The sequence below is a fragment of the Macaca mulatta genome, chromosome 14, assembly GCF_049350105.2.
Source record: "Macaca mulatta isolate MMU2019108-1 chromosome 14, T2T-MMU8v2.0, whole genome shotgun sequence".
Taxonomy (NCBI): domain Eukaryota; kingdom Metazoa; phylum Chordata; class Mammalia; order Primates; family Cercopithecidae; genus Macaca; species Macaca mulatta.
In genome coordinates, this window is record NC_133419.1 from 14,750,549 (window position 1) to 14,778,345 (window position 27,797).

The 27,797-nt window shown below is 40.9% G+C and overlaps 1 protein-coding gene across 4 annotated transcripts in view; it reads right to left on the reverse strand.

Moving 5' to 3' along the window:
- LOC701437 (glycine N-acyltransferase-like protein 1) overlaps positions 1 to 27,171 on the reverse strand; it is a 48,558-nt gene extending 21,387 nt beyond the window's left edge. The window contains exon 1 of one of the 4 annotated variants that reach the window (XM_015114138.3): positions 25,617 to 27,171. Coding sequence is in view for 1 of the 4 variants with exons in the window: in XM_028833404.2 (XP_028689237.2) it covers positions 25,208 to 25,393 (186 nt within the window). In the remaining 3 variants the exon portion in view is untranslated. Of the gene's footprint in view, positions 1 to 23,958; positions 24,232 to 24,969 lie in introns of those variants that run through there. The other 3 variants (XM_028833404.2, XM_015114135.3, XM_015114136.3) reach the window with 3 other exon arrangements.
- Between the last annotated feature and the right edge of the window lie 626 nt (positions 27,172 to 27,797).

Sequence of the window (27,797 nt, forward strand, 5' to 3'; positions counted from 1 at the left end):
GGTCCTGCTGCTCCCTAACAGAGAACCAATTAATATTATCAATTATTGCCAAGGAAGAAGGCTGAATTGGATGCTGTAGCAGAGGAGATGCAAGCTCAGTCTCAAATCCATCTCCCTGACCAACTAAAATTATGAATTTACATAGCAGGGAAGAAATGTAACAATGTATAGAAAAACAGGAACTCAGGAGGCCTAAGGAAGTAATCATAATTTATGAGAAGCCTGGTGTGCCATTGTCTGAATGGGCTCATCTGGTGAGTTTCAGTTCTTTCATACTTTTTGAGGGACCTAAGGCTCCTTTTACTAAGGATGAAATTCATATAAAACAAATAAAATTTCAAGCTTTAAGACCAGAAGGGTCGATTTCTATGTTTATACAAAAAACTATCCATGGGACTACAGGTGAGGTTTCAATTCCAGTGCCAGTGCTAGCTGCAATCTGTCTCAAGTCTGCCTACACTTCTGGCAAACTCTGTCTCAGGACCTTGGCCAGGAGAATAGCTTCCTCTCCCATCTGTGGGCTCCTCTCCCATCTGTAGGGCTGCTGAGATTGCCAAGCTCTTAGAATACTTCAGTTCCAGAGCAGACTCCTTTGCATCAGACTTTCAGACCAGCTCTGGAGTCTCTCTAGAACTCAGCCCGTGCTTATGGTATGTGTGCAGTGGGATAAGACTGGAACTAGACTCCTACGACTTCCTCCCAGAAACACATGCTATTTGACAGAGTAGTTACTCTGCAGGACTTTAGCAGGGGATTCTCCAAGTCCACTTCTCTGATGTAGCTAATCTGTAGATCACAACTGAAAGGTTTAGCCTTATGTGTCACTGCCTCAGGGCTCTCTGGGCCTAGCTCAGTTCTGATATCAGTCCCATTATACTGATATTAGTCATAATATTACATGTATGACTAATCATACAGTATTAGTCATAAGTGACTTCCCAAAACACTCATGGCAGCTTGGATTCTGGCACAGACATGGGCTCTCTGAATGGAAGCAATGAATTCTGGTTTCACAGGTGCTGAGGTTATGCTACTCCGCTTTGGGCTTTTCAGGCTGTGTGAGAGACCTCTGATTCTAGGTATCTCCAGCTGCCTAGTCCTGAATGTTCTTTCAACCTTTGAGACTCCACAGGTCCTTCAGGGGGTCATGGTGGAGTAGACATCTAGGGGAGTCATTTGGGCATGGAACCAATTTCACAAAGGGTTCCAACTTTGAGATTCCAGCGCTATCACCCAATCGTACAGAAACTCAGACAGAATGAAGAGAACACATTCATCATCAATTACACACTGCCAAGAGTCCACCCTGAATTAATGCTTTATAATTCCTGTACTGATCTTGTGAGTAGAACAACACTATTGCATGGCATTTTTGTGGTTGTAAGCATACATTTATAAAATATACACATTTTAAAGCCATTATATTATCAATGGTTTGGTCTATCTTTATTTTTTGGTATACTTCATACTACAAAGAGTGGCAATAAGCTGGCCATCTTTGAACCCCTGGGAGGCCCTGAAACTGTTGCTCATGGCAGGGAATGGGGACTGCATGGCTGAGTGTCTGTGGGAGGCTGGTGGAGCCACTCCCTCTGCATATTCTCACAATGTGTCAAGGGTCTCTGGGATGCTTCGTTCATATTAATGTCCTTAATTAACATTTAGCAATGTGAAACTGGAATACAGCAGCCAACTTAGGAAGACATCTGATAGCTGTTGGCACCTACCCATAGAATCCAAAATCTTCCTAGGGTTTCTGAGGAGACTTCCTTATGCAAGATCTTCTGGAGGACTTTGGAGAGACCTAAAGGTCAAAGAAGCACTCTATCCCAATCTACATTATAATAAGTTCTTTCAACATTACCTTGAGGCAGTGAGTAGAGGCTTGAACATTTCTGTGTGGTAGTACATTCCTGATTTCTGTTCAACAGGGAACTCACCAAGAGACTCTCATACTCTCAAATCCTGGAGAAATTCTCTTTCACCAGAAGTCTTTCTAGGGAAAAAGTCTTCTTTACTGGCTTCTAAGATGACAGGTGGGCACTGGGACCTGGGATCTCCCTGAAATACTTGCCCTATGTCAGAATTCCTAATGAAGTTCCCCCTAATGGTAAAAAGGAGCACCCTAACTCTTAATTCAGGAGCTTTGGTGATTGAGCAGATTCTTCACATCTGGACACTCGGGGAGGGGTTTTTCATCCAGTCAGAAGACCTTGAACTGATGGTGGCTTTAGATGTGGTTGCATCTTTCTGTAGCAAAAGAACAGTGTTTTAACATACTGGTGGCTGGTGGGAAGGCATAGAAGAGCCAAGTAAACACAGGTTCTTTAGGGTCAAAAAGCCTGATAACACCAATTTAAATGGATCCCAGAAAAGAATGAGGGTTTCTGGAGTTTGAAATAAACAACAATCTGCCCTGTAGAAAACCTTGACACCAAAGTAGAATCTTGAAGTTTTTACAGAGGAAGAAATGGGATGTATAGATATTTCATGGAGAGAACAAGTCATGCCAAAATGTTCTGGGTTGGTGATGAGGTTTCCATGCCTCCAGAGATATCAGGAAGTGGTATATGGTTTTAGCTAGATCAGGGAATTGGGAAAGTGTGGGATCCACAGGACATGCTTTCTTGGCTTCGAGCATCCGAGGACATTTTAAAGCTCTAAAGCTCTCTGATGTTTTCTAGTTTTCTTAGAGTCTAACGAAGAGAAAAACAGGAACTTTGGCTATACTACAAAGCAGTAGGGGACTCTCTTTGTTGCTCCTAAATATTTTCCTTCTGACTTTTTCATCTCCTGTTCTCCATTTTTCTACCCCAAATTTAGCTGTCATTATTTGCCTAGTTCCTGCTAATGCATTCTCTAAATCCATGTCCCAAAACTGTGGTTAAGAAAGACACCTGAAGCTTTCTTCCTTCATCCTTTGTGACCAAAAAGTTGATCTGAGCTCCTGCCAAACTTGCTGAAAGAGAGGAAAATCAGATAGGAGGTTCATTAGAGATTGTCTAGTCTCAAGAAACTAAGTCCTGGAATGTAGACACATGATTGCATAGACGCATGATTGTGTGTGCAAAACAGACCAGAACCCAGACGTTCTAAATCCCAAGCCATTGTTCTTTGTTTTGTAAGATGCTGGTTTCCACTTTGTGATGAATCTTGCTTGTTGTACCTCCAAATATTTCATCATGAGTCTCTTCCTCTTGTGACTTTAGTTGAATTAGTTTACACAAATATTTGATCTGGAAACTGTTCTCTCCCTCTAGGCTGGTACTGGCTTGAATATCTTGAACAACAAGTCCTATTATGTTAAGGGAAAATTTGATTGATTAATCTTCAAGTATGTTTTTTTGTCTTTTTTAGCCCAACATATTATTTCTCTTATTATACTTATCATCAGAAAATTTGGAAGATTCAGCAATCATCAGAAATTTGAAATACAAGTCATACTTCATGGGAGAAATAGGCCAATAGTAGTTTTCCTCCATTGTGTTTGCCTTTCTTTTTTTGTAGAACTACTTTATAGAGGTATGTTTGACATACAAAACGTTGTATGTGTTTAATGTATAAACCTTGATTAATACAGAGATGAATACATACTCTTGAAACCATCACCACAACTTATGCCGTAAACATATTCATCACTTCCAAAAGTTTTGTCTGCTCTATTTATTATCATTATTGTATGTATATATATGTTTGATAAGATCATTTAACATAAGATCTGCCATCTTTCTTTGCAAATTAGCAAGAGTCCTGTCTATGATGCTGCTGAGGCACTTTGAAAATCACTATTTAGAAATCTGATTGGATGCCATACAACTAGACATCAGCAAAATGTCAGAATGGGGCTTTCTAGTACTTACCTTCACACAGGAACATCAATTGAAAAAACTATCTGTGCACAAAAATACCTTCACAAGAGCTGAGGATACCAGGTGAAATATTACAGAATATTTGTGTAGCAGAGAAATAAGAAAAGATGAATTGACGAGCAAAAGAAGAACAATTTTACATTACTTATGTCATCCCTCCCACAACACCAGGCATCAGAGCATAGAGAGAGGCAACCTTTGTGTTGAAGAAGTAAAGGGAAGTGGGCACTTAACTTTCCCTTCGACTGAAACACAGCCTGCTTCAGTGAAATACAGCATGCCACTATGGCCCCGAACTCCAGGCTGGTACCTGCAGACTGAGCCAGAGCAAATCCCACAGCCCAGGTTCCAGACTTGCATGGCAGACATGGTTTCTGGATATATCTTAATGCCAGATCTATCCCAGTGCCCTAGGTGTCAGATGGTCCCTGGGACCAGCCCAGCCCCAGTGACTCCTGGCTCCAGACTGCTCCCAGGACCAGGCTGGCCTCCACAACTCCAGGTTTCAGAGCAGCCCCTAGACCAGGATGGCCCCTGCAACTCTAGTCACCAGGCCAGTGTCCATAGATCCAACCTCCAGGCTGGCCCCTGTGAATACAGGCTCTTGGACTACCTAGTGCCAGGCTAGCCCCTGCGGTCACAGACTCCAAGTGCACCCTAGGTTCCAGACAAGCCCAGAATTAGATTGGCTCACACAAATCCAGGATTCAAGCCCACCCCAGTTCCAGGTTGGCAGCCCTAGCCCTTAGCTAGATGTCTAGCAAGGATCTGCAGACCCAGGCTTCAGGCCTACCTAGCACTCGGCTAGTTTCTGCCACCCTACTCTCAAGGCCAGTTCCTAGGGTCACATGCTGCAGCAGACCCAGGGTCCAGAACCATCATAGTTGACTCCACTATTGGGCTTGTGCCCACAGGCCCAGTATCTAGGACTGCTTCTGTGGACCTAGGTTCCATTCCAGTTCCTCCAGCTCTAGGACCCTAGGCAGCCTTCATGGACCCAGTCTCCATGCCAGCCCTGAAGACCTAGGTTCTAGACCAGAATTCACACACCCAGCCTCCAGGCCATTCCCCAGCTTCTAGGCCAGCCCCTATAGCTACAGGTACCAGTCTAGCAGCTATAATCTCAGGCTCTAGACTGGCCCCACCCCATTCCAGCCCTAGGCCAGTTTCAGGATTCAGGCTGGTTTTTGTGACTGGGGATCCAATAAACTCAAAGCCCAGCTGTGCTCTAGCAAACCCAGCATACAGGCTGAGTTCAGCAGACCCTGACAATAGGCTGGCCATCATGGACCAAGGCTCTAGGACCATCTCTGAGGACTCAGGCTCTAGGTCAGCTCCCATCTACCAAGATCCTAGGCCCATTTCTTCAGATTCAGGCTCTAATCCTGCACCAGTACCAGGCCAGTCACCACGGACTCAGATTCCAGGCTCATCCCAGTAGACCCAGACACTAGGCCCATTCCATAACCTAGCCAGCCCTTGCAGACACAGGCTCCATGCCCACCTCCCAGTCATGTCAGCCCCTGTAGACATGGGCTTCAGTCCACCCCTATTGGTACAGGCTCTATGCCTGCCCTTATAGACATAGACTTTATGTTCATCCCCACATACCCAGTGAAAATATACACCCAGTGGATTCAGGATTCGTGCCCAACACTACAGACCCAGGAACCAGGCTTACCACCTGTTGACACAGGCACTAGGCCAGCCTGCCTGAAGGCTTCAGCAACAAGTTAACCTACAGACCACAACAGACACCCTACCAAGAATTGCTGGATGACTGGGAAAGGGTTTTTCCAGACAAAGCCAGTATGCAAAGACTAGAATAACTTCCTCGTATTTCAAATGTGCAGACACAAATGTACAGCCTAAAAATCAAGAACTATAAGAGAAAAATGATACCACCAAAGGAAAAAGAAAAGAATAACCAATAACTGACCCTAAAAAAATAAAGGTTTATGAACTTTCTGACAATGAATTTAAAATAATTGTCTTTAAAATGCTCAGTGAGCTTCAAGAGAACACAGATAGATGACTAAAAAGAATCAGAAATAATACACGAACAAAATAGAATTCAACAAACAGAAAGAAATCATAAAAAAGAGATATTCTGGACATAAAGGACACAATAGTTGAACTGAAAATTTCATAGAGTTCTTTGAAAGCAGATTGTATCAAGTGGAATAAAGAATCAATGAACTCAAAGACACATCATTTGAAATTACTGAGTCAGAGACACAAAAGGAAAAAAATGAGAAAAAGTGAAGAAATTCTATGGCAATCATAGAACATCAGTAAGAGAACCAGTGTACACATCATGTGAGTCCCAGAAAGAGAAGAGAAACAGATAGGGAAAGAAAGCTTATCTGATGAAATAATAACAGAACACTTTCCAAGTCTGGGGAAAGAGAAATATACCAGTATAGGAATGTTGAAGGTGTTTGATAAGATTCAGTCCAGTCAAGAGTACAAGATATATTTTAATTAAACTGTCAAAAATCAAAGAAAAGCAAGATTCTGAAAACAAAAGGAGAAAAGAAGCAAATAACATATAAGGGAGTTCCAATAAGGCTAACAGCAGATTTATGAGCAGAAACTTATAGACTGAGAGCGTGGAATGATATATTCAATGTTCTATAGAAAAAAGTATCAACCAAAAATACTGTTCCCGGGAAAATCTGTTTTTTGCAAATAATGGAGAGATTAAAATCTTTGCCAGACAAACAAAAATTGAGGGAGTTTATCATCATCAGAGCTGTCTTACAGGAAATGCTAGAGAACAAATGTTAGGACACAAAGCATGTCATAATAAATTTGAGAAGACTGATATCATATCATTTATCATTCCAGATCACAATGGCATGAAACTAGAAATTAATAACAGGAGAATTTTTAGAAAATTCACAAATACATGAAAATTAAACAACGTGCTTCTGAACAACAGATGGATTAAAGAGGAAATTAAAATGGAAATTAAAAAATATGTTGAGACCAGCAAAAATGGAAACTCAACATACCAAAACTTGTAAGATGCTTCAAAACATTTACATTGAAAAAGAAGAAATATCTTAAACAACTTAATGTTACACTTCAAGGAACTATAAAAAGTATAAACTAAGCCCAAAGTTAATAGAATGAAGGAAAAAATAAAGATCAGGGCAGTTAAATTCAATAGAAACTATGAAAACATTGGGAAAAAAAAGACCCTGAAATTTGGTCTTTTGAAAAGTTAAATAAGATTGACAAACTTTTATCCAGACTAAGGGAAAAAAGAGAAAAAAAGTTAAAAACAAAATCATAAATAAAAAGGAGACATAATAACTTATATAACAAAAAAAAATCAGAAGAGACTATTATGACCAATTATATGCCAACAAATTGGATAATCTAGAATAAATGGGTAAATTCCTAGATACATAAACCCAACCAAGATGAAGAAATGGAAAATCTAACCAGACCAATAATGAGTAAGGAGGTTAAATTAGTAATAAATAATATTCCATTAAAGAAAAGCCCAGGACCTTATGGCTTCACTGCTGAATTCCACCAAACATGCAAAGAAGAAGTAATATCAATCCTTCTAACACCCTTCCACAAAAGTTGAAGAAGAGGGAATACTTCCAAAATTATTTTATAAGGCAAGCATAATCCTAATACCAAAGATAGAGACACTTCAACAAATGAAAATAATAGGCAATAGCACTGATGAACTTAGGTTCATCAATAAATATCAATACTAACAAACTAATCGCAACAGCGTGTCCAAAAGATCATTCTCATGATACAGTGGGCTTTAATGTAGGGATGCAAAGAGAGTTCAACATACAGATCTATAAATGTGAAATACCATATCAACAGAATAAATAACAAAATCTATATAACACTTGATAGATGCAGAAAAAGCATTTGATAAAGTTCACCATGATTTCATGATTATGAACTCTCAAGAAATGAGGTATAGAAGGAATGTAGCTCATACAATAAAGACCATATATGATAAACCCACAGCTAACATCACACTTAATGGTAAAAAATGAAAAACATTTTTCTAAGATTAAAGACAAGACAAGGATGCTCACTCTCACTACTTCTATTCAATGCATTAATGGAAGTTCTAATCAGAGCAATTAGGCAAGAGAAAAAAATTAAAAGCATCCAAATTGGAAAGAAAGTAGCTAAATATGTCCTTGTTTGCATATAAGATGTTTTTATATATAAAAAATCCTAAAGGCTGCAGCAAACTAGGTTAAAACTACTAAATAAATTCAGTAATGTGGCGAGATACAAAATCAACGTACACAAATCAGTAGTGATTCTATACACTGACAATGAAAGACCTGATAAAGAAAAAAATCCTGTTTGCATAGCCACAAAAAATAAATCCTTAGGAGTAAATGTAAATAAGGTGCTAAAAGACTTATATAGTGAAAATTATGAAATATATATGAAAAAAGTGAAGAAACACAAATTGATAGAAAAACATTTCTTATTTATAGATTGGGAGAATTAATACTGACAAAATGACAATAATGGCCAAAGTGATTTACAGATTCAAGGCAATTCCTAACTAAATACAAATGACATTCTTCAAAGAAATATAAAACACCAAAAAATGTATATGTAATCACAAAAGATCCTTAAGAACAAAATCAATCATGAGCAACAAGAACAAAGCTGGAGATATCACACTACCTAATTTCAAAATATACTATGAAGCAATAGTAATGAAAACAGGATGGTACTGGCTTAAAAACAGAAATATGGAACAATGGAACAGAATAGAACGTCCAGAAATAAATCCATGCATTTAAGATGATTAATTTGACAGTTGGCAAGCAGACATGAAAGGGGAATGAACAGTCTCTTTAACAAACGTTGTTGAAAAAACTGCATATCCACATTCAGAAAATTGAAATTAGACCTTATCTCACACCACATGCAAAAATCAACCCAAAATGGTTTAAAGACTTAAGTGTAAGACCTGGGACTGCAAAAACACTAGAAAAAAACATGGGAGAAAAGCTTCCTGATATTAGCTGGGGCAATGATTTTTAGATAGAATCCCTAAAGCACAGATAATGAAGGCCACAATAGACAAATGGGATTACATCAAACTAGAACAGTTTCTTTTTTTTTTCTTTTTTTTTGAGACGGAGTCTCGCTCTGTCACCCAGGCTGGAGTGCGGTGGCGCTCACTGCAAGTTCCACCTCCCGGGTTCATGCCATTCTGCTGCCTCAGCCTCCCGAGTAGCTGGGGCTACAGGTGCCTGCTACCACGCCCGGCTAATTTTTTGTATTTTTTTTTTTTTTTTTTTTTTTTTAGAGACGGAGTTTCACCATGTCAGCCAGGATGGACTCGATCTCCTGACCTCGTGATCTGCCCGCCTCGGCCTCCCAAAGTGCTGGGATTATAGGCGTGAGCCACCATGCCCGGCCTAGAACAGTTTCTATACAGCAAAGGAAACAATCAACAGGATGAAGAGGCAACCTATGGAATGGAAGAAAATCTTTGCAAACCATACATCTGATAAGGGGTTAATGTTTAAAATAATAAGAAACTTAATAGCAAGAAAACAAATAATCCAAGTTAAAAATGGGCAAAGACCCTGAACAGATCTTTCTTTGTTTTTCTCTTTCTCTCTCTGAGTTGATTTTTTTTTTTTACTAGTTTATAATAATCTTAAAAACTCTATCACACCCATAAACCACCACAAGTGAGCGGATTAGAGTGATAGAAAATGAATGCTACAGTATGTGGACAGAGTGGGGAATCCAGGTATTCCCTAGGGTAGTGTGGAATGGAGGCAGGGAGTGTGAATAGGAGGCTGTGGCTTGGATCCTTATTGCTGGATAGGGGTTGGATAGCAGAGGAGACAGGGACTCAAGTTGAACTAGGAAATAGGGAACATCTCACACCAAAGGCAATGGCAGTTGGGGGCCAGGGGGATGACAGTACATTTTCTACACACACTACAGAGGTGAGTGAGAGCTTCAGAGACTTGCATCCCTACACGGGAAGAAAATAGTTAGAGGTTGTTTGACTTAAAGCTCCCAAATTGGTATCTGGTCCAGTTTCCTAAAATGGCAGCTCACCTTTCACGGAGAGGTACTGAGAGGAAAAGTATAGCAAGAATATTTGGTTTGGAGATCAAGTAAGGGGTAAGGGGAGACAGTGGTGCTCTCTAAATCTGACTCAGAAAAGCAAGGATTGAAAGAGGGCCTTGGGTGAAATGGTGGCCAACACTGTGGGAGAAGACATCGCACCAGAAGCTGTAGGCATTCCTGAGGGCTCCGCGACACGGAAGTTCACATTAGGCAGGAAAACAACCGAGAACAATAAATTAAGACTTCATGTTGCTGTCACCTGGCACAATATAAATCAGGTATTTTTTCTCCTTTTTAAATATAATGCAACTTGTCAACACATTAATTTAAAATCTGGTCTTCATTCACATTGCTTCAGATCACTAGAGAATTCCTGGCTAAAGAGCAGTGGGTCGTATACAAAACTCAACATCGTAAGAACCATCAGCTCACATTGCCCAGAGACAAGTGGAAAGGGAAGGGCTTATCTAATCCAATAATTTTTTAAAGCCCAATTCTGCATCTTTAACAGAAGGAGGGTGTAAAAATTTTTAACAAAGCATAATCTAAGTTTAAAGTTACAGAAAAGTGTTAAATTTCTAGGTAACTTATCGCCACTTGGTAATGAGATACATTGGGCATGGAGTGGATAAAGGGGTGCCCTAGGAATAAACACAGGGCAAGAGGGGCTGTTTCCAAAGTAGGCTCATTTCCAGTTGTTAGAACCATGCTCATTAGGTAAAGGAATCACTCAAGAAACTTAAAGCTTTGTGGAGTTTTTTTTCTCCCCTGCCTTCTTCTTTAAACTGAGGGGCTGCATTAGACGGTACTTGTGGAGTCACTCACACACAATGTTACTCAAACCCACATGACATTCACAGACGCATGGCATTAAAATTTATACTGTAGAGCAATATTCTTAGCCAGTGTAGAGAAAACAAGTGCATTTTAACTTTTTTCTTTTTGTGTGTGTTTATAATCCCAAACTCCAGTGTGATCCGTCATTCCCTACCTACCTAATTCCTTGAGTAAGGTATTTTTTGTTTGTTTTGCATTTTTTTTTTTTTTTTTTGAGGAGGGGGAAAGAGTAGGGAATAGGGCAGCAGGTAAGTCAGGAGAGAGGCAACAGTGAGAAAGGGATCTTGGTTATGCTGAATGGTCACTGTGCTTATCTAGATTTGGAGAGGGGAATCTGGAGTCAGGATGTCAATACAGAAACAGATTTTAGTGCAAGGAAAAAGTTTTGAAGGAAATTAAAAGTGCTAGTCCAGTGTAAACATGAATGATAAAATAGAAAAATGGCCTTATTACAGTTTTGGAGAAGCAGCAATAAGACATCAACAACCTGGGGTAGTGGCTCACACATGAGCCCTGAAAAGGAGGTGAAGTTCATTCTGCAGTACTTGTTGTGTGGGTTCTGGCTCTGGGCTCCACACGCTTGGGGCAGCTGAGCCCACTCGCCTCACCACAAGGGGATGGGTGAGATGGATGAGAAGGGGCGTCTCCAGGTCTAGGCAGTGGGAGGAGGAGGAGGCTGTTCCGGGTGCCAGAATCACCCAGCACAGCACTCTGTGGTGTGCGGACACCCCCTCCCCAGCCGGCTGCAGCTAGCTCCCCACCATCATCCTGAATAGACATTTCTCAAAAGAAGACATAAATAACTGAGGGGTTTTTATTTTCTAATGCCCAACGTACTCATCATCTAGAAAAGGCAAATTAAAACCAAAATACCACCTCACACTTGTTAGAATTGGTATTATCAAGAAGATGAAAGGTCACAACTGTTGGAGAGAATATGAGGAAATGAGAACCCTTGTGTACTGTTGGTGGCAACATAAACTAGTGCAGCCTTATGCAAAACAGTACAGAGGTTCCTTAAAAAGCTAAAAATAGAGCTATCATATGATCCAGCTATCCCTACTGCATACATGTTTAAAGGAAATGAAATCAGTACAGGCACACCTCATTTTATTGCTCTTCACTTCATCGTACTTCACAGGTATGATAAAGGTTCTATTTACAAATCGAAGGTTTGTGTCAACCCTGCATGAAGCAAGTCTACTGGCACCATTTTTTCCAACAAATGTGCTCCCTTCCTGTCTGAGTTACATTTTGGTCATTCCCATGATATTCGGACTTTTTCTTTGTTATTTTGTCTGTAAGGTGATCTGTGATCAGTGATTTTTAATGGTACTATTTTAGCTGTTCTGGAACACCACAAACTGCACCCGTATAACACAGCAAACTTAATTGATAACTGTTGTGTGTGTTCTGACTGCCCCACCGACTGACCATTTCCAGACTCTCTCCCTCTCCTCCAGCCTCCTTGTTCCCTGAGACACAACATTTAAATTACACCAATTATTAACCATACAATGATCTATAAGTATTCAAGTGAATGGAAGAGTCACAAGTCTTTTATTTTAAACAAACAGCTAAAAATGATTAAGCATATTGAGGAAGGCAGGTCCAAAACACAGTCCAAAAGCTAGGTCTTTTGCACCAAACAGTTAGCCAAGTTGTGAATGCAAGGAAAAATCTTTGAAGGAGATTAAAAGTGCTAATCCAGTGAACACATAAATGGTAAGAAAGCAAAATAGCCTTATTGCTGTTTTGGAGGAAGTTTCAGTGCTCTGGATAGAAAATTAAACTAGCCACAACATTCATAAACCAAAGTTTAATCCCAAGCAAGACTCTAACTGTTTTAAGTTATTTGAAGGCTAAGAGAGGTGAGGAAGCAGCAGAGAAAAAGTTGGAAGCATCAGGTTTAAGGAAAGAAGCCACTTCCCTTCCTTCCTTCCTTCCTTCCTTCCTTCCTTCCTTCCTTCCTTCCTTCCTTCCTTCCTCTCTTTCTCTTTCTTTCTTTCTTTCTTTCTTTCTTTCTTTCTTTCTTTCTTTCTTTCTTTCTTTCTTTCTTTCTTTCTTTCTTTCTTTCTCTTTCTTTCTCCTTTAGACAGAGTTTCACTCTGTTGCTCAGGCTGCAATGCAGTGGTGCAGTGATCAGGGCTCACTGCAAACTCTGCCTCCTGGGCTCAAGTGTTTCTCTTCCCTCTGCCTCCAAAGTAGCTGGGATTACAGGTGCCAACTATCAGAACTAGTTGACTTTTTTTGTTTTTTTAGTAGAGATGGGGTTTCACCACATTGGTCAGGCTTGTCTCAAGCTCCTGACCTCAGGGGATCCACCAACCTCAGCCTCCCAAAGCTGGGATTATAGGCATGAGCCACCGCGCCTGGCCCATTTTCATAACGTAAAAGTGCAAAGGAAAGCAGCAAGTGCTGATGTAGAAAGTGTAGCAGGTTATCCAGAAGATCTAGCTAAGGTAATTGATGAAGTTGGTTACACCAAACAACAAATTTCCCAGGTAAATGACACAGGTTTCCATTGGAAGAAGATGCCATCAAGGACTTTCACAGCTAGAAAGGGGAAGTTAATGCCCAACTTCAAAGTTGCAAAGGAAACGTTGACTTTCTCATTAGGAGTTTATGCAGCTGGTCAGTTTAAGCTGAAGCCAATATTCTCTTACCATTGCAAAAATCCTGGGGCCCTTAAGGATTCTGCTAAATATGCTTTGCCTATGCTCTATAAATGGAAGAACAAAGACTAGATTACAGCATCATCTATTTACAGCATGGTTTACTGAATATTTTAAGCCTACAATTGAGACCTACTACTCAGGAAAAAAATATTCTTATAAAAATATTACTGCTCATTGACAATGCACCTATTCATTCAAGAGATCTGATGGAGATGTTAAAGGATATATATTTTTTTCATGCTTGCTAACATACATTCATTCTGAAGCTCATAGGTCAAGGAGTAATTTCAACATTCCAAGTCTTATTTTAAGAAATATATTCTGTAGGGCTACAGCTGCAATACATTGTGATTTCCTTGATGGATTAGGGTAAAGTAAATTGGAAATTTCTTGGAAGGATTTTCCATTCCATATGCCATTAAAAACATTCATGATTCATGGGAAGAGATCAAGCTATCAACATACACAGGAATTTGGAAGAAGGTGATTCCAATCCTTGCAGATAACTTTGAAGCATTCAAGATTTAAATGGAGGAAGTAACTGCAGATGTGGTGGAAATAACAAGAGAACTAAAATTAGAGGTAGAGCCTGAAGAGCTGACTGAATTGCTGCAACCTCATGATAAAACCTGAATGGATAAGAAATTATTTCTTATGGATGAGCAAAGAAAGTGGCCTCTTAAGATAGAAACTACTCCTGATGATGATTATGTGAACATTGCTGAAATGATACCAAAGGGTTTCTAACATTACATCAACCTAGTTGATAAAGCAGTAGCAGTGGTTGAAAAGATTGATTCCAATTTTGAATGAAATTTTACGTGGGTAAAATGCTACCAAACAGCATTACATACTACAGACAAATCTTTTGTGAAAGGAAGTCAATCAATGCAGCAAACTTATTTGTTGTCTTATTTTAAGAACTTGCCTTAGCTACCTTAACCTTCAGCAAGTCCCACCCTGGTCAGCAGCCATCAACATTGAAATAAGACCTTGCACCAGCCAAAAGATTATGATTCTTTGAAAGCTCAGATTATCCTAAGCATTATTTAACAATAAAGTATTCATAATTAAGATAGGTACTTTTTAAAGACATAATGCAATTTGACACCTAAGAGACTATAGTGTGAACGTAACTTTTATATGCACTGGGAAACCATAAACTTTGTGTGACTTGCTTTAATGAAATATTCATTTTATTGCAGTGGTCTGGAACTGAACCCTCCATATCTCTGAGATAGGCCTGTATGTTAAACAGGTATCTGCACTTCTATGTACATTGTAGAATTATTCACAATAGCCAAGACATAGAATCAACCTAATTGTCTATCGACAGATTTATAAACATTAAAAATGTGGTATATATGCACCATAGAATACTATTCGGCTTTTTTTTTTTAAACAGAATCTCGCTCTGTCGCCCAGGCTTAAGTGCAGTGGCTGGATCTCAGCTCGTTGCAAGCTCCGCCTCCCGGGTTTAGACCATTCTCCTGCCTCAGCCTCCCGAGTAGCTAGGACTACAGGCGCCTGCCACCTCGCCCGGCTAGTTTTTTGTATTTTTTAGTAGAGACGGGGTTTCACCGTGTTAGCCAGGATGGTCTCAATCTCCTGACCTCGTGATCCGCCCGCCTCGGCCTCCCAAAGTCCTGGGATTACAGGCTTGAGCCACCGTGCCTGTCCTATTCAGCTGTTAAAAAGAAGGAAATTCAGTCATTTGAAAGCACATTGTGTATCTTAAGTAAGATAAACCAGGCATAGAAAGACGAATACCACGTTATGTGACTTACATGTGAAATCTGAAAAAGTTAAATTCACTGAAGCAGAGAGTATAATGCTGGTTACCAGATATTTGAGGAGGTGGTAGGGATTGGGGAGATGGTCACAGGATACAAAATTCCAGTTAAATAGTTGGAGCAGTCCAATAAATGTATTGTGCAGCATGGTGACTATATTTAAAAATGCTCTTTTCTGAAAATTGTTATGAGAATACATCTTAAGTTGTCTCACCCAAACATTAAAAGTATATAAGATAGTGCATATATTAATTAGCTCTACTGTGCCATTTTACAATGTATATATATTTTAAAACATCATGTTGTACTCAATATATACAATTTCATTTGGAAATAGTTAATGATTAAAAAACATACTCACTAAAAAAAAGAGAAGGAAATAGCTTTGTTTCACAGTCCCAATTTTGAAAACCAAAAATTAAATATTCATTTCTTTTTCTCCTGGCCATCTTTTTTTAAAAGGTGTCAGAGCCCACCCAAACATATGATACTGCCAGTTAGTACTACAATCATCCCACAGTATCCTGGAGGAATTGGTTCCGGGATCCCCAATGATACTAAAATCCACTCATACTCAAGTCCTGCAGCTGGCTCTCTGGAACCTGCAGATAGGAAAAGTCAGCCTTCTGTGTACACAGGTTTTGAATCCTGCAAATACTATATTTTCAATCTGCATTTGGTTGCAGATGTGGAACCTACAGATATGGAGTGTTGACTGTATTTATTGAAAAAAATCCAACCATAAGTGAACCAATGCAGTTCACACCTGTGTTGTTCAAGAATCAATTGTGTTTTTCAGGATATTTAATAATTATATATATTCATATAATCCCAAATCCTTCAAACAATCTTGGGGTCAGTATAATTGTCTATACTTTAGAGATAAAGGAACTGTTGTTAGATGAATTCATCCAAAGTCACACAGGTGTTTAAATGGCAGTGGTAAAACTATATTTGAATAAATGACTAAATGATTCTTGATTACATGTGCAAATCAAAGGAACATCAAGTAAATGAGTACCAAATGTATTGCTATCATAGAGAGATACTTTACTCATTAGCATTGTAGGTTACAAGCGGTTCTCTGGCTGCCTTAGGCAAAAAGGAATTCATTATTGAGGAAAGATCTTAGCTCTCAGCTTGGGAACAGAGAGCAAATAAGGACTATATTGTGTTCCCTGGAAACTCACAGGTTGAAGACTTAACCCCCAATGTGACTGTGACTGGAGACAGAGCCTTTAGGGAAGTAGTTAACGATTAAAGAAGCCTCTAGATCAACAAGGAAACTGGCAGATAATGTGGTCTCAAATAGCAGATGACAATTCGAAGAGAAATATTTGTCTATACATCTCACTTGAGAGCTCTTGTCAAAGGTTCTGGGGCCTTAATCCTGAGTGAGTTATTTTCATGTTGTGTAATTTTGAGCAAGTTATTTTCCCTATCTCTGTCTCTATTTCCTGCTCTATAAAATGTGGATAATAGTAATGATTACCTCATAGAGTTGTTGTGAGGACCAAATGAAACAATATACTAAGAAGTTAGAATGTACCTGGCATACTGCTAATTTCTCAATAAATGTAGGTCATTATTATTCAAAACCTATAGTCAGGCAACTTGAAGACATCATTGAATTTCTCTTAGTTACATTCTCAGTGTCCTTTAATTGAATGCCCATAGCAGCTTTAAAAGACTTCCCTGGTAAATAGCAAATTCTTCTTCCTGAAGCATGAGGGAAAAGTGGAGATGGGGTTGAGCATCTAATAGGCCCTGGTGCAGAATTTGTTAATGAGAAACATACGATCTCATGGGAAGAGAGTTAAGGGAACTGAGTTTAGAAGGAGTGAGCCTATGCAAGTTCTGTCAAAAGTAAGCACATTCATAAATATAGAGAGTCATTTGGTTTTATAGTAATGAAAATATTATAATACAGACTTCAAGCAAAATAGCTACCGATTTACATATTATTTCCATTCAAAGAATTAAGATTATTGATGCTTCTAGTGGATCAATCCTGATACTTAGATATCAACCTTCTCACTCTTTCTCAATCAATGACCAAATTGTGTAAACTCTACTTTTGAATTATCTCAAATCTATGGATCTCTTCTCATCTCAATAGGTTATTATGCTAGCTCAGGTGTCCATCACCTCTTGTGTGTATCCCACTAACAGACATCCTCCTCCCGACCATGTTTTTCTGTCCTAACTTTCCAGTGGCTTGCCATCTCCCCTGTGATGATTTAGAAACTTTTTAACATAACTTACAAACCTTTTCCCACCTGTCACCCACTTATTTCTGTAGTTCTACAGAAGTGAGGAAGATACATCCAGGAACCATACAATAGTAATTGTGTCCCCCACATGTCTGGAGTTTCTGGCAGTGTCCAAATGTTATGTAATACAGTTCTCTGGAAGAAGGCCAACTCAGTTGTCTATCTTTTTTTGGTTCTTTAAAAATTATTTTTAGTAATTTTTGTGGGTAAGGCATAGGTGTATATATTGATGCAAAAATCCTCAACAAAATACTAGGAAATCAAATTCAAGAATACATTAGAAAGATTATTCATCATGACCAAGTGCAATGTATCCCTGTGATGCAATGATAGTTCAAAATATGAAAAACAATCAATGTGATACACCGTATCAAAAGAATGAAAGATAAAAAACATATAATCATCTCAATGGATGTGGAAAAAACATTTGATAAGATTCAACAGTCCTTCATAATAAAACCTCTGAACAAACTAGGAAAAGAAGAAACATACCTCAACAGAATAAAAGATATATATGACAGACCCACAGCTAGTATCACACTGAATGGAGAAAAGCTGAAAGCCTTTTTTCCAAGATCTGGAACACACCAAGGATGCCTACTTTTACCAGTGTTTGCTAATATTTTTATGAGGATTTTTGCATCAATATTCAACAGAGGTATTGGACTGTAGTTTTCTGTGTTTTGATGTGCCATTGGTTTTGGTATCAGGATAATTCTTGCCTCATAGAATGAGTTTGGAAGTATTCCCTTCTCTATTTTTTTTTTTTTTTTTACTTTTTCCCATTTTTCTATGGGAATTCTTTACCTTTTTTAATATACTTTAAGTTCTGCAATACATGTGCAGAACGTGCAGGTTTGTTACATAGGTATAAATGAGCCACGGTAGTTTGCTGCACCCATCAACCTGTCATCTACATTAAGTATTTCTCCTAATACTATCCCTCCCCTAGCCCTTCACCCGCTGACACGCCCCAGTGTATGATGTTCCCCTGGCTGTGTCCATTTGTTCTCATGGTTCAACTCCCAATTATGAGTGAGAACATGCGGTGTTTGGTTTTCTGTTTCTGTGTTAGTTTGCTGCCTTCTTCTCTATTTTTCAGAACAGTTTCAGTAGGATTGATATTCTTCTTTAAATGTTGGTAGAGGCCGGGCGCGGTGGCTCACGCCTGTAATCCCAGCACTTTGGGAGGCCGAGGCGGGCTGATCACAAGGTCAGGAGATCGAGACCATCCTGGCTAACACTGTGAAGCCCCGTCTCTACTAAAAATGCAAAAAATTAGCCGGCCGAGGCGGCGGGCGCCTGTAGTCCCAGCTACTCGGGAGGCTGAGGCAGGAGAATGGCGTGAACCCGGGAGGCGGAGCTTGCAGTGAGCCGAGATCGCGCCACTGCACTCCAGCCTGGGCGACTAAGCGAGACTCTGTCTCAAAAAAAAAAAAAAAAAAAAAAAAATGTTGGTAGAATTCAGCAGTGAAGCTATCAGGTCCTGGGCTTTTCCTTACTGAGAGACTTTACTATAGGTTCGATCTCATTACTTGCTCTTGGTCGGTTCAGGTTTTGGATTTCTTCCTGGTTCAATCTTAGTAGGTTATATGTGTCTAGGAATTTGTCCATTTCTTTTAGATTTTCCAATTTATTGGTATATAGGCTGGGCATAGTGGCTCATGCCTGTAATCCTAGCACTTTGGGAGGCCAAGGCAGGTGGATATACGGACCTCAGGAGTTCGAGACCAGCCTCAGCAACACTGTGAAACCCCATCTTTACTAAAATACAAAAAGAAAAAAAAAATCAGCCAGACGTGGCGACCTGTGCCTGTAGTTCCAGCTACTCAGGAGGCTGAGGCAGAAGAATTCCCATAACCCGAGAGGCGGAGGTTGCAGTGAGCCGAGATCATGTCACTTCACTCCAGCTTGGGTGACGGAGTGAGACTTTTCTCTAAAGAAAAATAAAATTCCAATTTATTGGTATATGATTGCTCATGGTAGCCACTAATAATCCTTTGAATTTCTGCGGTATCAGTTATAATGTCTCCTTTTTATTTCTAAATATATTTTTTGGGGTCTTGTCTCTTTTTCTTAGTCTGGCTCAAAGTTTGTCAATTTTGTTTAAAGTTTCAAAAGACCCTGCTTTTATTTCCTTAATCTGTCATACTTTTTTCCATTTCGATTTCATTTATTTCTGCTGTGATGTTTATTATACCTTTTGCTCTATAAATTTTGGGTTTGGTTTGGTCTTCCTTTTCTAATTCTTTAAGATGCACTGACAAACTCTGTCCCAGTTCCAGGATGGCAGCTATAGCCCTAGTCCTTAGCCAGGTATCTGGCAAGAATCTGCAGACTCAGGCCCCAGGCCTGCCTAGGGCTATGCTTGTTTTTGCCACCCCACTCTCCAGGCCAGTTCCTATGGTCTCATGTTCCAGTAAACCCAGGATCCAGGTCCATCACAGCTGACTCCAGTATTGGGATGGTTCCTACAGACCCAGTATCTAGGACTGCCTCTGTGGACCTAGGTTTCAGTCTAGTTCCTACATCCCTAGTGCCCAGGCCAGGCTTTGTGGCCCTAGTGCCCATGCCAGCTTCTGAAGACCTTAGTTCTAGGCCAGATCTCACACACCCAGCCTCCAGGCCATTCCACAGGTTTTGGCCAGCCCCTGTGGCTACAGGCACCAGTCTAGCACCTATGGTCTCAGGCTCTAAACTGGACCCATCCCACCCCAGCCCTAAGCCAGCTTCAGGTTGCAGGCTGATTTTTGTGACCCAGGATCCAATAAACTCAGGGCTCAGCTGTGCTCTAGCAGACCCAGGGTACAGGCCGAATTCACCTGACCATGATGCCAGGCTGGCCATCATGGACCAAGACTCTATGACCATCTCTGAAGACTCAGGCTCCGGGTCAGCCCCCATCTACCAACATCCCAGGCCCATTTTCCCAGATTCAGGCTACAATCCGGCACCAGTACCAGGACAGTCCCCATGGACTCAGTTTTCAGGCTCTTCCCAGCAGACTCAGACACTAGGCTCATTCTAAAACCTGGCCAGCCCCTGCAGACACAGGCTCAAGGCCCACCTGAGAGCCATGTTAGCCCCTGTGGAGCCAGGATTCAGTCCAGCACCTATTGGTACAGGCTCTTTGCAGCCCTTATAGACATAAACTTCGTGTTCATCCCCACATATCCAATGAAAAGATCCACTCCAGTGGATCCAGGCTTCAGGCCCAACTGTACAGACCCAGGAACCAGGCCACCTGCTGACACAGGCACAAAGCCAGCCTGCCTGAGGACTTCCACCAAAAGTTTACCTACAGACCACAATAGACACCCTACCAAAAGTTGCTGGATGACTGGGAAAGGGTTTTTGCAGAAAAAGCCAGTATGCAAGGACTAGAATAAGTTTCTTGTTTTTCAAATGTGCAGACATGAAGGCACTGCCTAAAAATCAAGATCAAGAACAATCAGGGAAAAATGATACTACCAAAGGGAAAAAAAATCTTAACCAATAGCTCACCCTAAAGAAATAAGGTTTATAAACTGTCTGTCAATGAATTTAAAATAATTGTCTTTAAAATGTCAGTGAGCTACAAGAGAACACAGATAGATGACTAAAAAGAATCAGAAAAATAATACATGAACATAACTTAGAAGGAAATTATTGTGAAGCCTGAAGTATTGTATGTAGTCTACATAAATAGAAGAGTAAGCCTAGAGGGAGTAAAATCAGGAGACACAGCTGGGCTTAGATCATTTAGTAGGTAGGTGCAATTGAACGACCTGAGGTTTTAGGAATAGTGAATTCCTTTTTATCTTGGTGCTCTCCCATCAGTTCATGTTTTCAAATATTTATTGCCCAAATGTATCTCCACAGCACTGAACTCTCATCTAAGCTCCAGATATTAATATTGTGTTGTGTCTTTGACATCCACTCTTGGATATGTCAGAGGCATTTCACTCTTAATGCCTTTAAAACCAGAGTCATAAAATTTAATCATGCCCCTCTTCCTGTGTTCCTGAATCTGACAATGGTGTCATTACCCATTTGACTACCCAAGCTAGTATCCTGTGGATACTCCTCAGCTTCTTTATCTCTTATATATTGTGTTTTTAAAAAACTATGAAATATATTCTACATGCAAAAGCAGTTTATGACACCCTATATTTCATATAATAAACATCCATGTATCTCCTTCCTAACTTAAGAAATTGCACACTACAAATTATTAGAGGCATACAGTGTTTCTCCTTCATCTTATCTCCCTTTCTCATTCTCATGGACAACCGCTAAGTCTGAATTTGTTTTAAAATTATTAGTGTCTTACACTTATTTAGTGACATATACATATGTAGTAAAAGTATAAAGAGTACACTGTTTCATTTTGCTTGTTTTGATTTTACATAAACACATCCAGCTGAATGTGTTCTGTGATTTGTACTACTTTTTTGAGGTTCATTCTAGTAGATGAAATTCTCCATCCACTTTTACAGTTAGAGAGAATTCACTGAAGAAATCAAATGCTTATGCACATTTCAGGGTTTTGCTACTAAAAACTGGACAGTTTTGCTATGAATATATCATAATAGATACTGGCATATTATTTTAAAAAATTGTTGTACCACCTTGCATTTCCACCAGTGAGAAATGAGAGTTCTCATTATACTACGTCTTCATCAAAGCTGGGTATTATCCATATCTTAATATTTGTCAATTGTGTGGGTGACAAAGGGCATCTTATAGAGGGTTTCAATAGTAGTTTCCTAATTACTCATGGGATTGAACACTTTTTGATGCTTCAGGCTCTAAAATCATTGTTTATGCCTTTTGCTCATTTTTCTTTTTCTTTCTTTCTTTTTTTTTTTTTTTGTGATGGAGTCTCCTATGTCACCCACAATACAGTGGCATGATGTCGGCTCACGGCAACCTTGATCTCCCAGGTTCAAGCAATTCTCCTACCTCAGCCTCCTGAGTAACTAAGACTACAGGCACACATCACCACACCTGGCTAATTTTTGTATTTTTTTTAGTAGAGACAGGGTTTCACCATATTGGACAGGCTGGTCTGGAACTTCTGACCTCCTGATTTGCCAGCCTCTGCCACCCAAAGTGTTTTGTTCATTTTTCTACTGAACTGTTATTCTTTTTAGTATTGATTCTACAAGTATTTTAATATTGTAGACATAAATTCCTTATTCATCACATGTATTAAACATGTATTCTAAGTTTCTTCTTGATTTTTCATTCTCTGTTGTCATACAGAACAGGAGACATTAATTTTCATGTTGTCAAGTTTATTAACCTTTTTCTGTCATTAGAACATCTTTCATAGGATATATTGTTTTTTTTTCTAAAAATTGTAAAGGTTTGCTCTTACCATTCAAGTTCATAATCTGGAATAATTTTTTGTATATAGCTTGAAGTAGGTATCACTTTTTATTTTTTGCATATGGATAATGAACTGTTCCAGCGATGCTGACTGAATTGTTCATTTTTTCTCCACTGATCTGTACTGCCAGTTTTGCCACATAAGATTGTTATGGGTTGAACTGTGTCCCCTCATAATTCATGTTACAGTCCTAAACCCTAGTACCTCAAAATGTGACCTTATTTGGACATACAGTTCTTGTTGATATACTTAGTTAAAGTTAGTAGTAGTATAGGCCCCTAATCCAATATTCCTGATATCCTTAGATAAACTTAGGAGTTTATAGATTTCTGTTTTCTGTAACTAGTAACTTCAAGTATTCTGTTTTTATCGAAGCAGCACAGGAAAGGTCATGAGATGCCTGAGCAGGCCTGGACTGCAGCTATCTAGGCGCCATAGTGAAGGTTATGAGATAAGCCCTTGTAAGGCACTAGAGTAAGCCTAGATAACAGCCATCTGGGCCCCATAACAAGAGTCACATGTAATCCTGAATTATGCACCTGTCACAATATGATTGACTGCCTTTCTTCTGCCTCTGTATCCTTGCTTTCATGCCACTACACTTCACACTGCTGTAAGCTTGTTTCAAGGTAGCCCATCTTAGAACTGTGTATAAAAGTCAGGTGCTGTCTTTGTTCTGGGACCAGTGTTTGGCTGTTAATCTTGTGGGTTTGAATGCACTCAATAAAATCCTCCTGTTTTACCCTGTTGAAAGGGAACAGGAAAACAACTACCCAAAATGAGTAGATGTAACAATTTCTGAGGTTCATACAGGACTAGGAATAGTTTCAGTTCCCAAAATCAGACTAGAAAACTTCATAATTCATGAAGTGTCAGGGAGAGTACTCAGAAATTATAGCTTCCATAGTGGGACAAAATTAGCCCTAATTCTAGTCTCACCTAACAAATAAATGCAAGCTTTGAAAGTATAAAATTGTTTCCATGTAAAATAACATCGGACTAGAAGAAAGCTCAAGAATAAGCAGATACCTTGAAGGATTCCAGGCCAGTGTCTCAAGGAAGGGCAGCAAGGCAAAGCTAGTTGGACTTCAAGATTTAAGGAGACAAAGCTGAAAGACCAAGGTACAAGAGATCACAGGCAACAGACCTGGCGGGAGACCTGCAGAGAGAGAGAACTCAGGATATATGGGGAAGGTTCCCCTAAAGTATTCAACTGTGTACTGATCAAAGTAGTGGCTGAGAAAACTTCCCAAGGCCAGGAAACAACCACCCTAAAACTATTATATTGTAACTATCCTCCAACCCTCTCCCTGTATTCCTTTTAAGGATCCCTGTTTCCTCATTTCTAAATTAAGGAGTTTGGCTCAGATCAAACTTTCATTGTTCCTGTGAATTGGTTCCTCTGAGCTTTTTAAAAAGGACTCCAGATCCCACCCTCACAGACTCTGATTCAGTATGTCGGGGTGTGGCTGTGGAATCTGCACTTTTATCTGCCTCGCCCTACAACCCCCACCTCAAATGCGCACCACGTTGTTTAAACAACTGTCTGTGTCACCCCAGCATGACCTAAATTCTTTCCTAATGCCCCAGAACCTACGAAGGTAACCTGTGTTTGCAGCTCTGCTTGCTTACAGAAACAAAAACTGGATGTCAGCAACCACCGCGCTACAAGATGGGAAACGAGCTCAGCAGTGCTACCCTAACCTGAATCCTTGCTAACTACCATACCTAAATCTCTGCCCCCCGGGGAAAAAGGCACCTTGCTAGGCACATGTAATGCTGAGGGGCAACAGAAAGTATGAGACTGCCACAGTCAACTCTTCCTGGAAAGCCCCACCTCTTTCCAGGAACCCTTGCCCTCAGTCTCCACCTACAAGCCCTAAAAGACCTTTAAAAAGCACCACCTCACTACACCCCACACATCTTGAGCAGGAACTTCCTTTCTCCATTCCTTGATCAGTGAATACAGTTTCTGTTCTGCTTAATTGAACCTGGTCTCATGCTAAGTATGTGAAGGCACCGGGCAGGGAAAGGACCCACCAGTGTCCAGCGACTCTCTTGAGATTCAGGAACACCCAATCTCCAAGTATCTTTTCAGGAGTAAAACTCTTGGCCTTTGACGCTGAGGGGCGGGAAGGGAATTACCACAACGGGCGCGGGACCCAGCTCTCCATCCAAAACCTCCTTGACTTGGGGCTGAGGTCCTTCTGCATACTGGCTTTGCCAGCCATCCCCCTGAGAACTCCAGGTCCAACCCAGGACCAGAAAAAACACTCACAGAACCAGAGTCTGCCCACACAGTGCACGTGGCGGTGCCTGCAGCTCTTGTCGCTCTCAGCTGAACTTTTCTCGCCTGGAAGATCAAGTCCCTGAGCGGGAGGATCCTGGGAATTGACCTTCTCGCTGGCCAATAGACAAAGAGTCTCTGGAGGCTGTTTTCTCTCATTTGATGAAAATGACTCATCTCTCATCCACTTTGAAAGCCAATTAACATCTCTGGAGACAGTGATTGCAGGGATGCTACGGGGTAAGAGCGCACACCTGCGCCTTGCTCAGGTGGGTCGGAAGGCCGTGTGGAGTCTGCGCACCACCCGCCCACCCTCCCTATTTGTCCGGATGGTCCATCCGGGTCCTAGCGATTCCCGGCGACCCCCCCCGCCCCCCCGCTCCCCCCCGCCCACACGCACCACTTAGTCCATGGCCTGCTCCCGCGTCCCAGGATAAACTAAGCAATCACTGCCCTGCTGCTTTCGGGTCGTCAGCGTCCCCTGTCTCCGAGTGGAGGCCAAGGAGGAACTACTGCACCGCTGTGGGGGTGGGAGGCGCCTGGCGGTTTCGCGCTTTGCCCGCCTTTTGATTGCGCAGGAGTAGCGCGCTGGCGGGAGCCGCAGGGCAAATAGCCCGCCCGGGTGCTTTGGTGTGTGGCACTTGCTGCCATTCTGCCACTGTAGGGTGAGCGGCGGTGGCGGGACGAGCATCCAGGCGGCATCCGGCGGCAGCAGCAGCAGACACAGCTCCACCCTGAGGACGCAGAAGCCCAGCCTCCAGCCCGACTGCCAGTCCCAGAGCCGGCTGCACCCCCGTCAGCGGGAGCTCTAGAGGGAGTCGGCCTGCTCCACAAATGATCCAACTTCGCGGAGGGCCTCGCGAACACAGACAACGCCAACCTGGACAAGAAAGCGGCCAGCACTGCTTAGGCGGCTTCCCACGACGCGCTTTGCTGAGTGCGGAAGTTTACCCTTCAGATGAAGATGCCAGAGTTGGGCATCCCCAAAGTGAGGATCAAAGAAATGCTTTGCATGGGGCTTGAGAAAACATCTTACTGTTGAAGAACAGAACATCTTACTAAGAACCTGAATAGGAGATGCCTTCAGTAGTGGGTGTTTGAAAAGTTGGTCAGAGAAGGGGAGAAGATGGTTGATTAAGGGGGGGATGGTGACAATTATTTTATAACTTATAGAACGACAGATATTTATGTAAAAGTTGATAGTTTGGGTGGAATAATCATGAGCATGTTTCTGAACTTAATGTAAAATATCCAGAGACCCCTAAAATCACTGCTTAAATTACACGGGCCTTGTGGTGTTTGGAAAGAGAACACTTTGGAAGTATAATGGTAAAAATAATTTTATACAGAAAAAGAGAAGAGAAAACTTAACCACAGGTTTCTCAAATCGCTGTTATTCTTGAATCATCTGAAAGCAGTACACGTGACTGGCACCAATATATATCAGAGAATAAATCATTGCACAAGGAGACTTGATTTTCTTTTCATTGCAGAATCTGGAGGAAAAAAGCTATGAAAAGCAAGAGGTGGTACAGAATGATGTTGTCGAAATTACCTGACGTCACTGGAGATAATTTGCCCTGGAAAAAGGCGCTCCTTAGGGAGAAGCATCTGCACATTCCATTAGCATAAAGCACCTGGTTGGCCATATGAAGAAGTCCAGATTTTGGTTTAAATGTGAAATTTATTTTAAATGGAGGATTTGAAGCAAGGGATAAGTTATACCCTGAAATATTTTTAAAAATCACTCTGGCAGCTGTGCGGGGGACAAACTCTGGGAGGACAAGAGTAGATGTGGAAGGGAGAAGGCGGCTAAGAGTCTGTCCCAGGATTGCAAAGATTTCAGAGCCCCGCCTCAGGTGGTAATGGTGGAGGTGTTAGAAATGGCTGGATTCCACATATATTTTGAAAGGCCAGCACATGGAATTTGCTTATGGATATTCTATAAATAAGAGAAAAAGAGGGCTCAGTGATGATTCCTAGGCTTTTGACTTGAGCAACTAGAAAGATGAAATCTCCATTAACTGATATGGGGAAGACTGAGGAAGGAGACGCTGTGTATGCCAGGACTGGGGTGTGTGTGTGCGCGTGTATCAGTAATACTACTTTTGACATGTTGACTTGGAGATGCTAATCCACGCCAACTAAAAAATAAGGAGGGAAGTGGGCATTCAACACATGAGGGTGAATGGCTGGGGAGCCTTAAGAAGGGGCCAGAGGCTGAATCTGGTAGAGAAGAACATAGATCAAAATAAAAGACACATGGAGGGAGAAAGACGGGGAAGCTGGGGCTTATGATAGTAACAATGTTGGCCATTAACTGAGAATTTTTTTTTTTTTTTTTTTTTTTTTTTTTTGAGACAGAGTCTTGCTCTATTACCCAGACTGGAGCGCAGGAGGATGATCTCTGTTCCCTGCAACCTCCACCTCCTGGGTTCAAGTGATTCTCATGCCTCAATCTCCTGAGCAGCTAGTATTACAGGTGCCTGCCACTACGCCTGGCTAATTTTTGTATTGTTAGTAGGGATGGGGCTAGGGTCGAAATCCTGACTTCAGGTGCTCTGCCCGCCTCAGCCTCCCA